The sequence below is a fragment of the Strix aluco genome, chromosome 18 (genome assembly GCF_031877795.1).
Source record: "Strix aluco isolate bStrAlu1 chromosome 18, bStrAlu1.hap1, whole genome shotgun sequence".
NCBI lineage: Eukaryota > Metazoa > Chordata > Aves > Strigiformes > Strigidae > Strix > Strix aluco.
The window spans coordinates 11,424,954-11,440,205 of record NC_133948.1 but is presented as its reverse complement, the minus strand read 5'-3'; the positions used below and the strand labels follow the sequence as shown (position 1 = coordinate 11,440,205).

Here is a 15,252-nt window from a genome sequence, read left to right as displayed (position 1 = left end):
ATTGTGAACAGGAAGCCACAGAGATGCTATTAGGGATCAGGATGGGTAACAAAAACTGCTTCCCTGGAGCTGCACTCCAGTAGGATAGTCAGTGGTTGCAGAGTTCACAAAACAGGTGTTGAATATAGATAGCAATACGTTTGCTGTTCTCAGCTACTAGTGTATATTGAAATTTTGGTTTGTATGATTCAGGTGATGCAGCAGGTGTTCAGGAAGTGCAGAATGAATACCATTTACAGCCTAGCATCTATGAATTTATAGCTGAAATAAATATTTGAACTCTTAAATTTTTTTCCAAATTACAATTTCAGCTGTGTCATTTCTAGTTAAGTATAACACATCCTCTAAAAATTTTCAAATTATTTTCCATAATAAGCTAGTTAATAAATGCACTTGCTACATTATGTTACAGGGTTATCTGTGACTTTAAACCTTTATTGAGAATGGCTTAATTACAAATAAAAATATATTTATGTATAAAATCCCTGCATGTAAAATACCCCTTCTTTTGCTATTGACATCATGAAGGAAACAAAGTGACAAAACATTTTCATAATGAGTATTTTGATAGACAATCTTGTAATGGGAAGAAGTTTCAGAATATGCAGTGTTCTGAGTGCTTGTGCAGTGAGCTGCTTTTAATCTGAATTTGTGTCATATAAATACTCTGTCTTTTCACTTGGCTTCTGCTTCTTGTGTTTTCATCTCTCATAACTATCTTCCATTTGGCAGCTCTAAGAGATCCTGTTGCAATGGTGGAACTCTCCTTTTGTATTAGCTTAAACAGCTTTTTCAGTTTTGTTAAAGTATTTAAACCCTGGGTACCAAATGTTTAACAGTCAACATTGTTACACCTATCTGTGCACTTCAGAACATTTAGCATGCCCTTAAATTCATGTTTTATGTATAAGCTCAAGATTCACATTTGGATAACTGAACCTATAAGAGGCTAAATGTCAATTACAAATCTTTTGTAAGAATTGTTTTTATTTACCTAACCAAGCTTGCTCTAAAATAAATCCTGTGGCAGTTTAATGGTATTGAATGAACTACCTACCCGAAAATGCATGGGTTAAGGAAGTACTCTATCAATCTGTAGTTTACATACCTGTTATTAATTAACATAGCTAGTACAGTCTCTCCAAATCAAACATTGTAAATTTGGACTTGGAAATAAAAATTCCTAGATCGGTAGCCACCTGGTGACTTTGGAGGAGTTGGAAGGCATTCTCTATAATAGGGTTTGTACCTTTTTTCTGGGATTCTGCTAGTGGCACTGATCTGGTTCTACGGCTCACAAATCACATCCTAATTTTTACTAGTTCTGCAAGTATCAGTGCCAAAACGTATTCCAACTTCAGCAGTGATAAGAAAAATCTGATACACTGAAAATTTCTTGTCACATACTTTTTGTTCAGAACTTAAAAAGGCCACTGCATTTTAAATGTCTGTTACTATTTTTAGCCTTTGTACAAAGGAGCACTCGATTCTACTATGCATACCTACTGAACACTTTCCAGATACTTTTCAGAAGTCAACAGCTGATAAAAGAAAATGTTTTCTCTTAGAAAAATTTTTTACCATGCTTAAAGTGATTCCTATTATTTTCACCACTAAATAACAATGTCCTTTTGCTGTTATCCCATGCAGTTCTAGAACTCGAACACTTCTCCTAAAGCCATGCCAAAGGTGTGCCAAAGGTGTGGGATGTCTGTCTTAAGTGCAAAATAAAATTTTGCTAGCTGTACATCAGTATTAACATCGATTTTTGTACCCACTTCAACATAGGCAGAACTGGAGATCAAGACTTGTAGGAAACTGATGGATGAATCTGAAATAGGTGGCTATTTCCTACACTTTACAGTGCTCCTCAGCAAAGTAATTAAAGCCAGGTAATACACGGAAGGATTATGAAGGGACTGCTAGCAATTTCACTTCATAATGTCTGAATATGGTAACTCCAGCTTAATCCAAATACAGCTGTAGTATATGAGCTAGAAAATCTGAGTTCCTGCTTTTTTACTTTAGCAAAGAGATGTTTGTATTCCCTCTTTTCTTAATTGATTTCAGCTCTTCTTAAAAGGTCACTGAACTGATGCCAATAGCAAAATTTGGCTCAAATTATGATTCAGCATTTTAGTTACAATCCAGTATATGCTGTCAGGTATTTACAATTTACACAAAAATGTATATCATTACTGTGCATGACCATTTTCTGTATTTGCTTAATAAGTTTACAAGTTTATATTTAGAATGGATTCTGCAGAAACTGGCACAAGTAGGTGGCATAAAGTTCAGAGGTTTCTGCAAAAAGCAATAAAGACTTCTAGGTACAAATAAAATGTCTTCACTTAAACTTTTGGAGCAATACAGAGCTCTGAGCAGTCATCCTAGAGGATTTAGCCAAATGAGAGTGAGTTTGTAGTACAAGGAACAATACCAATAACTACGATTCAAAGTTTTATGCAGTGGCATAAATGCTAAATCTGTGTAAGGTGAATTTGGGAAGTTTCCTTGAGTAAATGTGTTTCATTCCTACAATGCAGATACTATTGGGGGTTGACATAGCACTTAAGGATATGGTGTACTTGAGAACTGTCAATGTTAGGTTAATGGTTGGACTAGGTGATCTTCAAGGTCTTTTCCAACCTAGATGATTCTGTGATTCTATTGGTAAGCCAGCAAGGCATTTTTGTTATTTAAAAGTGGTTTAAGTCAGTATTTTTTCCTTCCATAACACCCTGCTGAACCTCAAATCCCTAGATTTAGGATGAAGATCAGCCCTTGATGCTTTGACAGAGAGAGAGAAACAGGTATTTCCTATTTTTTTTCCTCTTTTTTTTTACCTAAACCTATGCATGTGTTACCAAGTGTTAAAGTTCATTAATTTGGTGCTTTATTCTCATGTGTTTAATTTGAAAATAAGCTCAAAGTGAACAGGCCCTGGGCCTGTATTTTAAAACTGCTGTCAAGTGTGCAATGTTGAAAATAAGGAAGAAAAAAAAAGTGAGACATACATTGCAAAATCAGGTATGTCATCAGGAAAAAAAAAAAAGGTAAAGACAGCATTTCAGTATAGTCCTATCAATGTCTATAAAGCCTCCCTTGTTTAAGATCCCACTGCAATTCCGGAGCACGGTCTCTGCAGGGGGAGTCCTGAGACAAGCAGCCAGCTGCCATGCAGGCTGCACAGGAAAGGACCAGAAGTATCAGGTGTGGGTGTCAGCTGTCTGTGTAGATGAACAGAATATCTTCATCAGTGCCATAACTTGTCCTGGCCTCCTCAAAGTTACTGATGCTGGTGCAGCATGTTCCTGTTAAGGAGGAACAAAATGTTAGTAAAAATTCAGACAAATTTGCCCATGAAAGGCTTTTATACTGGGTCTAGCAGCCTCTACAAAGAAAAGTAACTGGTATACAGACTAGACCTATGGCTTAGGTTACAGCTTTACTCAGGCAGATCTTTTTACCTCAAAGGCAGTGCTCACTGACATAATGTTGTAAACAGGTATTAAAGTGGCCATCCTGTTATATTCTGAACAACAGTTCAACATCTCTCACTGACCCATCTGAAAGCCAAACAGGTTTGCTAGAATGTGTATCTCAATGCCTCAAGTAAACCACAGCACAAAATGCAGCGCTAATTTAATTAATGTGGCAAAACCCCTTCTGACAAATTGGTTAGTGATGCTTGAAATATATGTATATTAGGGGAAGTACAGCTGTGGCTCTGTATTACAGACATGTTAGTAACATGGTGGCTGAGAATCCACCCAAAAGGCTACTCACGGTCAGCATAGGCAGGATTGTTGTAGTAAATACTCCCTGAGGCTTTGTTGTAGCCACATAACACAATGAAATGGCCCTGGTAGTCAGGATTCCTGCAGAAGCACTTCTGTCCAATGGGGAGGAAGCAGCAGTATTTGACAGGACTTGAGCAAAGATCACACAATAGCAGGACCGCATTCACTAGGACAATGGCTACATGACCTTGGGACAGGTGGTTTTGGATGTCTTGAACAGTTACTGTGCTGCAGAAAAAAAATCAGATGTGCTTTTTAGCAAGTTTAGGAAAGAGACTGGTATACAATGAAGTGCATGATGATGGACAGTACTTATGACATGCAGCTGGCAGGTCCAGCTTATTGCTGTTAAACCCTGCAAGCTTTGCTACAGACAAAGCCTGACAAACCTGTGTCATTCAAGGCCTTTTGATCTCATTGCTGCTACTGTAAGTGCAGAGCAACAGCTCTGGATTCTGCATTAATATAAATGTAATCTCAGAATGTATCAGATGCCCCAGAGAAGAGTATTAAAGGCGCCGGTAACTTGAGAGACTTCTGTTGTGGGAAAATCCTAAGTGGAGTGTTCTCTCCTGCTCTTAGAAAAGCTTATCTCTGAAGCACGAAATCTTTAACTACTCAGTTGATAAAGATTGTATAATCATTCAACCAAATTAAGACGTGCCCAAATTTGCCTGTCACACAGGAATATGTTTCTCCCAGCTCCAATTTTGGACTCCCCGATGCTCTTGAGGCTTTATTCCTATAGTACCTCTTAGAGAGAATGAGTATTACCGAAACATAACCTATAATCTCATCTGTTAAAAGCTGTCCTTCACTGAGGCAGATGGTGTATTCCATATGCATTAGAAACTCATCCCCTGGATACGTTCCAGATGTCGGGGCGCTGTGCACTACCTGACTGAACTCATGCTTTTTAATCTTTTCCAGTGTTGCTTCTCCTTTTTGATGCCCCAGCCTCAGTACTGCACAGGTTGATATGGCTCTGTCCCTGCCTTGATCAAGGCCACGATTTTAAGATTGCTAAAGCAAGATGGACCGACTGTCCTGCCACAGCTCTAGTTAAGCAGATGGTGCCACACAGACTCTGTGTATGTTTAAAAGGACAGTTAACAATTCTGCTAAATGAAGGTTGCATTGCAGCATTCAAATGCTGTTGTGGTTGCCCAGTACCCCCTCTTCTTACTCCTAATCCCTTACCCAAATTCAACAACAAAGATCCAAATCCAGCTTCCCTATAAAAACGGATGCAACTCTTTGAATGTGGACACTTAGTTATGTCCCATGTAGATTATTAGTCAGCTGTGAAACAATTTTGCATTTTTTCCCCTTCTCCTGGGTTTGCAGTTCTTTTGTAGAGGTTCCTTATTTCATCTTCCCCTTGGCAAAAGCTCATAGGCTGGCTGCTTCTTTGTGCTTCTGTCTAGGAACAAAGAACTATAATGTCTGCATAGCTCTGGGAACAGTGGGTTATGTGCCCACGTAGCACTCTCCTTAATTCCAACAATGACCAATTAGAGTGCTGTAAGGCACTCCCTACTGGGTAATCTTAATGGATAATCAAATTCAAAAGATAAACAATAGTCAACTCCTGTCAGCATTTTCAAATCACTTATTCTGTGTCATGCCTGTTTTTCCTCAAACTTCATTATTAACTCTTGATGTCCACGGGGTTTTTTTTGAGATGGGTATAGTAGAAACACTGTAATTCACAAAAAAGGCTCAGGGCTTGATTTCAGTCTCTTTTATCTGTTTAGCTTGGTGACTGCAAGAAAAGCGTAGCACCCACAGAATCTCCAAAGAGACGGGAAAGAAAACAATAAGCTTACCACTTCTCCACCAGCACCTTGCAGGCTTTGGCTTGTGCAAAGAGCTGATTCACTCGATTCTCTTCTGTGTCAAAGTGCTTCCTGTAAAATGACTGTGGAGATAATAGAAGTTATGAACTGGAATGATGTTTACCTTAGGTAATCCACCGCTTACAGTCCCTGCTAGCAAGGGCCTGCGTAAGTTGGAGATCTGGCTATGGAATAAGAGATATCTCCTTTAGTTCACTGGTAACAGGATAAGGATTCCTGCTCTAAATTTTAAGTTTAAATTCACTCGTGGTCAGTTATTGTTGTAATTTCCATCCAGTGGCTATTCAGCTGCCTACATGAAAGAAGCCTGTCTGGTTTGTACTGGGCAGGAGCTTGCATTAGAAAAGCCATTGCCACCACAGGCACTCATTGGCCCCCTTGCTGGCAATCCTGAAGAGGTCAAGCTTTCAATGGACACGGAGGCTGAGTTCCCCTCTCACCTCTAGAGGTGGTTCTTCCAGGTCAGGGCTGAGGCACGGTGGTGGGGAAAGTGTGGAAGCTAGCACTGCTGCTGCCCAGGCTGTATCTGTTCTGTAGATAAATAGAGGGCTTCAGTCTCCAAGGCTGTCAAACAGGCTGAAACCTTTTATGAGCATTACATGAAAACTTTTTTAAAAAATCATATTATGGAATCAAAGATGTAAAATACGTGGGATTGTATCTAGCCTCGCCTTTGGAACTGATTTGTGCCAGTTTTGGCAACAGGCAAACCTTGTTTACAGGAACTGTGGTTAATTGTCAGTAACACAACAGAGCTTTTAAAGCGTGACACACAGGGCTTTTAAAACCCTCTGCTGTCTCCCAGTAGATAAGAATACTGACCTGATTTTTGTAGCCCTTGTCCACTCCAAGCGTCTGGGTGCAAAATTTATGCTTGACACCAAAGTGCCGCATTAGGTAGGCCAGGTCAATAGTCCAGATACTCTTTGTTAACTGGAGCTCCTGGATGGCTTTCTGAAATTCATCATTGTCCAAATGATTCAGGTACCTATGGTATTAGGAAAGGCAGAGGAAGGGAGGCACAGATCTTAGAAGAAGCAAAATGTGTGCTGTAGCCCAAGTCTCCACATCACAGGACGTACAAACTGAAACAATGGGCTTTGCTAAGAAAAAAACAAACAAAAAAACCCAACCCACAAAGGAGCCACAAATTTAAGGGAAGGGAAGGGAGTAGGGAATATTTAACTGGATTTATTGCTGACTTTTTTTAAAATCGAAAATGTATGGGTATCTTGACTGTTTTATAGTGCTAGAAGTGTACAGGTGTTGTACAATAGGCAAGCTATACTGAGCAAGTATAGAACTCTGTCCTGAAGGGCTTACAGTCTAAATGTACAAGCATATTAGAGCAAACACAGAAGTGTTAAAGACTAACACTTGCTTCACGCAATAGATGGATTTAAAAAGGAGGAACTGTAAAGGAAGTTGGTAAATATTCAAAGGAAGCTTGTCTTAGGCACTGATGGCACAAAAGGCAATAAAGGGAAGATGAAGTCAGAAGGAAGCTTGGGACAGGTTGCAAAGGGGTGGGGAGAGGCAGTGACAGTTCTGGAAGTCAGAAAACAAATGGAAGTAAATGGAAAAAAAACAGGACTGGAATTGAGGATGCAGGGCAAACAAGGTCAGATCAGCAGGGTGAGAAGATTAATCTTGCAAGCTGAGTTTTGGGCAGACCGGAGTGGCAAAGAGGTAAAGGGAATAAAGAGGCAGAGGTTACAGTAGTCAAGATGGGAAATTACCAGCACACGGACTAACGTCTTGGCAGAAGGGATGGAGAGAAATGAAAATCTTCTGCTTCATATCTACTAAGTGGACATCTAAATAGGTATCTCTCCTGCACCTAAGCTCATGTTCCTCTGTGGAAGGAAAGAGGAGTTCAGCAGGACAGCTACTAGTTCAAAAAAAGAAAAACCAAACCAAACCAAAAAAAACCCCAAAGGGCAATACAGTGCATTGTTTTGAAGTTGAAACTACTGGAACAAAACCACCTCATCCCACAGATTGTGGGCTCAGCAGGACAGAGGTAGCATATACTTATAAACTGGGGTACACCTACCCATCACTTGAAAACACAGAAAGGAATCAGGTGAACTGCTGTGCTAAGTGTCAGTTCTGAATTCTAACAACAGGAAAGAGGAGTAACTTTTTATCATGCCAACCTGCAAAGTTCTTGGAGCTGATCAGGTATTTTGCATCTGTCAAAACAGTCAATTATTCAAAAGGGTCTAAAGTTCCTCTTAGTTTCTATTTTCCCTTGCTCCTGCTGGAGAGCTGTGCCAGGCCCAAGCAGCAGTAATTCTCCAAGAGTACCTGAGAATATGTGCTCTCATAAAACCAAGTTAAACTCGCAGCTGCTTCAACACACCTCTTCTCCCCGGACGTTGCTTCCTGCTACCCCTCTCCCATGGGATGGGATTTCCCACCCATTCAAACCAAAACCGTCACTTACTGAAGCACCATCCTGGAGCAGGCTAGCCCACAGTCCCAGTGGTACAACTGCTGAATGACTGGCACTTTCAGCTGGATGCAGTCAACTGTAGTGAAAACATCCCATTGTGAGTAAAACACGAAAGACGTCAGTCCATACAGGAATGTTTTTTCCATACCTCAGCATTAAAAGTCAGCTTCTCCTCAGCACTATAGTGGTGGAAACTTAGAAACGATTTTTTACTTTATCTGATTGGCAGGTATTTTTTTCTTTCTTAGGGGAATACAGGTTTGGTATTTTTATACAGTTAAGCATTTGGTTTAATATCATACTTCTTTAATGTTCCATACCTGGATCGCTCTGCTGTATGGTCCACCCCCTTTTCCTTGGAAGTTTCATTTTATTCTTTTTGGTGGGGTGACATACCCGTCAGCCCCTAAGTAAGCTATATCCCCTCCTAAATAATAGCAGGTAAGGCACAGGTATTAATCCTTCCTCTTGTGCCTGAATGTATTTCTGTGCCACAAAAGGAGTTAAACCAAACTGTGAGAAAACAGACACAACCAAGATCTCTAGGCATCGATCTCTTACAAGCTCCACAGATATAAGCCTCTTCTATAGATGTCTTTTTCCTCAGGGACTGTAATTTATGTGAGTAATTTCAGGTAACAAAGCTCACAAATGGCACCAGTTGGCCTTTTGTATTAACTCCCTCAATAACTCAACAAAGGGAGAGGGAAAAAGAACAATCTCTACCAAAAAGGCCCAGAATACAACTAACTCCATCCCTCTGCCTCAGTTTTTATTTCTATAGGGTTGGCAATGGGGTGGTTTCACTGTCAGAAACACCCTTACCACTTGAAGGACTTGAAGTGTTGTGCCTGTTATTGATACTGAAACAAAGAAAACCCAATTCCCAGATTCTCCTCAAACCAGGATCTGTTTTGTTGTCATTTTTTCTTGGCATATGATGATTCTGTTCCCTTTTTGTTAATACCCAGGGCCTCTGTCAAGTCCCAAGGTTAACTGAAGAGGTACATGTTTTCTACGTGAAGACTTCAAAGGGTAACAACTTTAATTTTCTTGGATGTCCAGCTTCCAGGCATCCTGTTTCCCAGCACACCCTGACTTTTTCAGTGATGACTGTCAGCTGTCCTCAGATAAGATACGAGCGCGTATACGCTGTGGCTGCAAATAACATCGAAAACACCGCTCCCCTTTGCCAGCTCCTCGGCGCGACGAACTTACAGACGGAGCCAGTCATTCCACTTTGCTGCTGGTGGCAGAACCGGCAGCTTCGCAGCTCCGGGAGCACGGCGAGGCCGCCGGGGCCTCCCGAGGGGACGGCCAGAGCCGCCCGCCGCGGGCAGGGCCGTACCCAGGCCTCCCTCCCCCTAGCCGGCGCCTAGCCCGTTCCGCCGGGGCGGACCCCGTCGCGGAGCCCCGCAGCCCGGCCCCCTCCCCGCCGTCGGGGCGCCCCGAGGAGGGCTCCGCCCGGCGCCCCGCGCTCCCCGGCGGCGAGCGGCAGCCGCCCGCAGAGGGAGGGCTGCGGGAGACGGCCGGGGCCGGCCCCGCTGCCGCGGCGGGGCGCACTGACCTGGCGGCGGCTCCCCAGCCTCCCGGGGGCTCTTCATGGCGGCGGCGGGGCCTGCCGCCCGCTCACTGCCGGCCCCGCCGAGCCGGCCCGGGCGGCGGCGCGGCCCAGGGGCCCGGCATGCCTCGGCGCGGCGCTGGCTCCTCCCGGCTCCGGCCCCGGGGGCGGGGGCGGAGGCGGGGGCTGCGGGGGGCCGGGCCCCGGGGCGCCGGCCCCGCGCCGTCGCGGCGGTGTGGGCGACGGCGGTCGGGTGCGCCGGTGGGCAGGGGCATGTCACGGCGGGCGGGGGACGCGGGACCGAGGGCCGGGGCGCGACCTGAGGCGGGCGGGGAAGCGCGGGCCGTGCCGGTAGCCAGCCCTGCCCCGGCAGCGGGGCTCCGCCGGCAGGACGGGGCTGCCCCCGGCCGGCGGGACAAGACTGCGGCGGAACCGTGGTGCCGAGGCAACGCGGCCCGGCGGCGCCGGGCGCCCTGGCGGTGGCGGGGCCGGGAGGGGCGGGCAGGGGCCGTGTCGCGCCCGCCGCCCACTTCCGCTTCCGGCGCGCGGTGCACGGCGGGAAGCTGGAGGAGGCCATTAGGGGTGAGCGTGGGCCCGGCCTAAGGCGGTTGGTGAGCGGCGGCGCTGCTGGGTCCCAGGGGGGTTCCCCGGTCGCCTGCGTGTCCCCGGGAGCGGCAGGGCTCTTCCCCCTCTCCGCGCGCTGCGGGGAAGCATCCGAGCTGTGCCGCATCCCCTGGGGCCTGCGGGCTCCTTCGGGCGCCCGGGCCTGAGGGGGCAAAGCCGCGGTGGGGCGGCCGCTGGGTTGCGCAGGCCTCGGGGCCTCTGCTCGGCCGCTCGGGGATGGGCCTCACCGCCGGGCCTGGGCCCGGGCCCTGCTCTGCCTCTGGGGCAGGGCTGAGGCTGGGGGGGCCCTCAAGTGAGGGAGGGTCGTGCTGGGCACTCGCCAGGGCTGCGGCGTGTGGTGTGGGCTGGGGTCCCTGGTAGTAAGGCCTGTTGCGTAGGTGATGTGGTCTGCGAGTGCGGTTGTGCTACCCGCAGGTCTGGCTTAGCTCGTAGGCGGTGAGGCTGGCTGTACGTTAAGGTGTGCGCCTGGGGCTATCTGTGTTTGAGGTGCACCTCTCTATATAAGTGGTCTGTTACCTGGTGTTTACAACTGAATTTCCAAGGTCAGGAGAGACCTGGAAAAGACTCACTTTCGCTATTTTAACTTTTTTTCTTTTTTCCCCCGTGGGTATCTTTCTAGAGGAGTTTTATTAATGCATTGTTAAAGCATATGGTGTGTTTGGGCAAGAGAGAAGATCGGTGCTTTACCCTGGGGAAGATCACAGATTGCATAGATAAAACCTAGTTTACAACTTTCTTTGTGATTATGTTTTGTTTTTTTCTTGTCTCAGGTGTAGAGCCACAGCACTGCAAACATGTCAATTGGAGTGCCAATTAAAGTCCTGCACGAGGCTGAGGGCCATATTGTGACATGTGAGACCAATACAGGAGAAGTTTACCGAGGCAAACTTATTGAAGCTGAAGACAACATGAATTGTCAGGTATACCTGTTTCAGAAAGATGTGCCTGGAAAGGCTGATAGCTAGCTTATTGGCAGCGTGATTGAAAGACAGGTTTTTTTTAGTCTTAGGATAAAGAAGGCTGTAGTACTGTACTACTACCTTACCATGGTGAAATGAATTCAGGATTACTGAGCACTCCAAAGAGGCCAGAGCTTATTCTTTCTAGTTTTAGAATAGGATTGAACATTCCTGTCAATAATATCAGGTTCTTAAGATTCTGTTCCATGAACAATGTTTCTGCTGGTGTTCTTTATTTAAAGTCATTGAATGGAAGAATAAACAAACCTTGATTTAAGAAATTGAAGCTTTTTTTAATGCATGTTACTTTAGGCATCCCAAGAGTGCTTAATTTGTATTGACTTTAGGCAAGTCATTCTCGGAATCAAAATTAATAGTTATGACTAGAACAGCTTTATTAAAACTGATTGAATATGAGAAAAAAAAGCTAATAAAAGTAATTTGCAAACTGGGGAGAAAGCAGAAGTCCTGGGCCTGCTTGAATAGTAGCAGGCTTAGCAGTATGTTTAAATGGTCCTGGGTGCCTTGTGTTACAGCTCCAGTTGAGAAAGCAGCATGCTTGGAAAGTCTTTGACTTTGATACTCGAATCTTGGCTGTATATTCTGCAGGCAAGAGCAATAGGAATACAGAACTGTGTTAGAGGCCTCTATGAGAACTGACTGATCTTTGCTTTCCAGATGTCCAACATAACAGTGACGTACAGAGATGGACGAGTGGCACAGCTTGAGCAGGTGTACATCAGAGGTAGCAAGATACGGTTTCTTATTTTACCAGATATGTTGAAGAATGCCCCTATGCTAAAGAGCATGAAGAATAAAAACCAGGGTTCTGGAGCTGGGCGAGGAAAAGCAGCTATTCTCAAAGCTCAAGGTGTGTACAATTTGCTTGTGGTCCTCCCCCTCTATTTTGCTGTAGAAAAATGGGAAAACTGGCATCTCTGTCACTGAGGAAGTGCAAGCTGTAAGAAGCTGAAAGATTGCTGGTTCATATGTTTTTCTATGTATTTCATCTTATGGTGGGAGTCAGGACTCAAACTGTCCAACTATCTGAATGTGTAATATTGATGCTACAGTAATTTAGATACAGTGAGTTGTCTTGTTAAACTGAGGCTTTATATAAAAGTCCATCTTCTGCTTTCCAGTGATTGTGGGCACTTGCTGTTTGGAAGGGTTCAGGTGTTCTTGTTAAGCTTTTGTGGAAAAACAAATGCAGATATTAAGGTGGTACTTAATATCTATCTAGTATCTTCCAACTACTGGGAAGCTGTAATTATTAGCCATTCTGTAGTTCACTGTCATCTGTACCTTTCTCAGGGGAATGATCTAGTTATAACAAGATGGAGTAACAATCACGGGACCCAAAGTCCTTGGTTAACTTTAGCAAATGCAGTAAAGTTATGTGGGGGAGTAACATCTGCTGGAATGTACTGAGTTCTGTTGCAAAACCTTGGCAGAGTGTGGGGTTTTAAGTCTTTTGGGCTATACTGATTTGTGTGTCAGCTTAGGAACACGAAGTGTATGAGTATTCACTGCATCTGTTCTAAGTAGCAAGACTGTAACCATTAGTTCTGGTTCTTGCAGAAAACTTTTTGCTGTCATATCACTTTCTGAACTTCATAGGATAGCTTCATTTCTTTGCTTCTAAGCAAGAGACTTCGAGTGTTGTTTGTTTTGCTTGTCAGTTGTTGAGATAAATATGAGGCTATGTCAAATTCATCCCTGATGTTTTCTTTCTTCAGTGGCTGCAAGAGGAAGAGGCCGTGGTATGGGCCGTGGCAACATCTTCCAGAAGCGAAGATAATTTTGGTCTTGATCAACATGCTTTTTTTTATTAGGGAGTATTAACTTGACTACATGTGCATTGGTATCAGTTTTGTTTAATAAATGTTTCTGACAAAACTTGTCTGCTCTTACATGACAGAACTCCTCTTGGGCAAATACATTATAGATTGATTTCAAACTTAAAAGAGCTTTGTCTGGAAAGTAGTGGACTTTATATCTAGATTTGACTACTTTGTATTTGTGTGATGCATTGACCTTTAAAGATCGTCATGTTTCCTTTTTCTTCTTTAGTCCTGTTGTCATTCATTCTCTAAAGAATTATAAGGCATTCTTGATGAAGAATTTTTGAATAGTGTGTTTTAAAGTCATATTAGCAGCCGCATTTATGGAAAATACAGTGAAACAGATGCAGCTTCCGGAGAAGCAAAGCACTATGTTCTTTTGCTTTATGTGGACCTAGAACAGGTAGAGGTCTATCTTCAGATCTGTACATTGAGCTTGTATTCTTGCATTTCTTATTCTTTTTGGATACAGGGACAATTTTTCATTAGGAACACAAAACTTTGATAGCCTGAGTCTATATTTGCAGTGAAAAATTCTGTTCTAACTCTCTTAGTATGTTTTTCCCTCTGCCTGGGAAAAGAAGACAATACAAAATAGGCATTTGAAAGGATGAATTTGAAATGTATTGTAAATTTGAAAGGTAGTGCAGAGGTATGGGGAAAGTCTTATAAATGGTTATGCGTTAAATACAACTCAATACAAATGCTAATCTTTTGAACAAAACTTAGGATCAACTTGATCTTTTGGTCTAAACATCTATACGCAGTCATATAGATCATCAGCTGATGTGCAGGAAGCCAAATGTAGTTGTAACTTTATTTCGCTAAAAGTATGGTGTGGTTGTTCTTACTGACTTAAATGGTTGAAATGTTTAAATGTAACACTTCTGTACCTAATCACATATTTGCATACAATCATCAGTCTGTACATCTACAAAATATCTAGTCATGCTTTCCTGCTCTGATGCTGTGAAGACTCCCTTGTGTGCAGACATGGAAGTTGAGCTAATGTATTAATTTGTTGAATTGTCTGTAAATAAAGCTGTATTTGGTCTCACATCAATAGGAGAACCCTGCAACATGTTCTTCTGGATAGCAACCCTAAATATTTGCATTAGAAACCTCCTTAAAATGTGTTTAAGATACACTTGAGCTTAGCTATGAAAGTGCTGTTGTGTCATCTTATGACTAGACTAAGGAACTTGTCCAAAAGACAAGATGGTTTTCACAGATCCCTGTGCTTCAAAACAGGGCCTGTGAGTCATGTTCATGTAGCAGTAATGCTTTCCTGAAGACAGTGTTTCCAACTTAAAATGAGCAATTTGGGGTTTTAGCAATGATACTAAACACTTTCTTGTGAAAATGTGTCATTCTTCAAATTGACAGTCAGTCAGAAGAGAATCATGACTGATAGCAGTTGATCAGGTCACATCCCTCTGAGTGTGTACCTGTGTAAGATACAGGCAAGTAAAACTGAACTGATCTATATAGAAACTACAACCTTATCCCTAGGAGTAACAGCTGTAGTGTTTGGAACTCTTTAATAGTTTGGTTCTAGCTCTTACTGTGGGAGAGGAAACAGAATTTCTTCCTCATGCTTAAGCAAAGGCTTCTGAATTTCACAAGACTGATTTGAGAAAGACCATCTTAAAATCAACATGAAGCTGAAGTCCATTTTGAGTCATTATACTAGATGCCCTCTGAGACTGACATTTTTTTAACACAAAGAAGGTAATTTCATCCTGTTGCTGTACCATGAGCTTCATGGTAAGAATCGAACTGTCTGCTTGTAGTATCCCATGATAATGCCTGGGATCTGTGGAAATGGGGTGGGAGGTAAGACTAGGCATTTCTGTTGACAGCCACTGGCTTTGTGTGTTGCTGTATGGTGGTATGCGAGATGATCACTTCCCTAGTAGGTAGTAGTATGACTATTTGAAATAGCACACTGCAAATAAGACATCTGACTTTTTTATTGCTTTTAATACATCAGGCTTGTGATTGTGTTGCTAATCAAGTCAGAGTTTTCGTACAATGGAGTTACACTACCATCAACAGGCAGAACAGGAGTGGCACAATACATGATTGCTTTCTGTCTGAGTATCTGCTGCAAGGTTTTATAGGATGTTTCTTCAGCAGCTGGA

At 43.4% G+C, this 15,252-nt stretch overlaps 2 protein-coding genes across 8 annotated transcripts; one reads left to right on the top strand and one right to left on the bottom strand.

Annotated features, from left to right (window-relative positions):
- Positions 1-401: 401 nt before the first annotated feature.
- On the bottom strand, positions 402-9,760 carry GUCD1 (guanylyl cyclase domain containing 1). 3 transcript variants are annotated; one of them, XM_074844504.1, is made up of 6 exons: positions 9,688-9,760; positions 8,112-8,196; positions 6,485-6,650; positions 5,633-5,724; positions 3,790-4,031; positions 402-3,314 (listed from the first exon to the last, which is right to left on the bottom strand). In XM_074844504.1, exons 1-6 carry the CDS (start codon positions 9,722-9,724, stop codon positions 3,223-3,225), a joined length of 714 nt encoding a protein of 237 aa, XP_074700605.1. In that variant the 5' UTR covers positions 9,725-9,760; the 3' UTR covers positions 402-3,222. The 3 variants fall into 3 exon arrangements, with proteins under 3 accessions (XP_074700605.1, XP_074700603.1, XP_074700604.1); XM_074844502.1 differs by lacking the exon at positions 9,688-9,760 and adding an exon at positions 8,946-9,553; XM_074844503.1 differs by lacking the exon at positions 9,688-9,760 and adding an exon at positions 9,339-9,550.
- A 109-nt stretch (positions 9,761-9,869) lies between these two features.
- Positions 9,870-14,171, top strand: SNRPD3 (small nuclear ribonucleoprotein D3 polypeptide). 5 transcript variants are annotated; one of them, XM_074844491.1, is made up of 4 exons: positions 9,870-9,942; positions 11,076-11,225; positions 11,943-12,135; positions 13,004-14,171. In XM_074844491.1, exons 2-4 carry the CDS (start codon positions 11,100-11,102, stop codon positions 13,063-13,065), a joined length of 381 nt encoding a protein of 126 aa, XP_074700592.1. In that variant the 5' UTR covers positions 9,870-9,942; positions 11,076-11,099; the 3' UTR covers positions 13,066-14,171. The 5 variants fall into 5 exon arrangements, with proteins under 5 accessions (XP_074700592.1, XP_074700594.1, XP_074700588.1 ...); XM_074844493.1 differs by having other exon boundaries at positions 9,914-9,934; XM_074844487.1 differs by lacking the exon at positions 9,870-9,942 and adding an exon at positions 10,116-10,263.
- Positions 14,172-15,252: the final 1,081 nt, after the last annotated feature.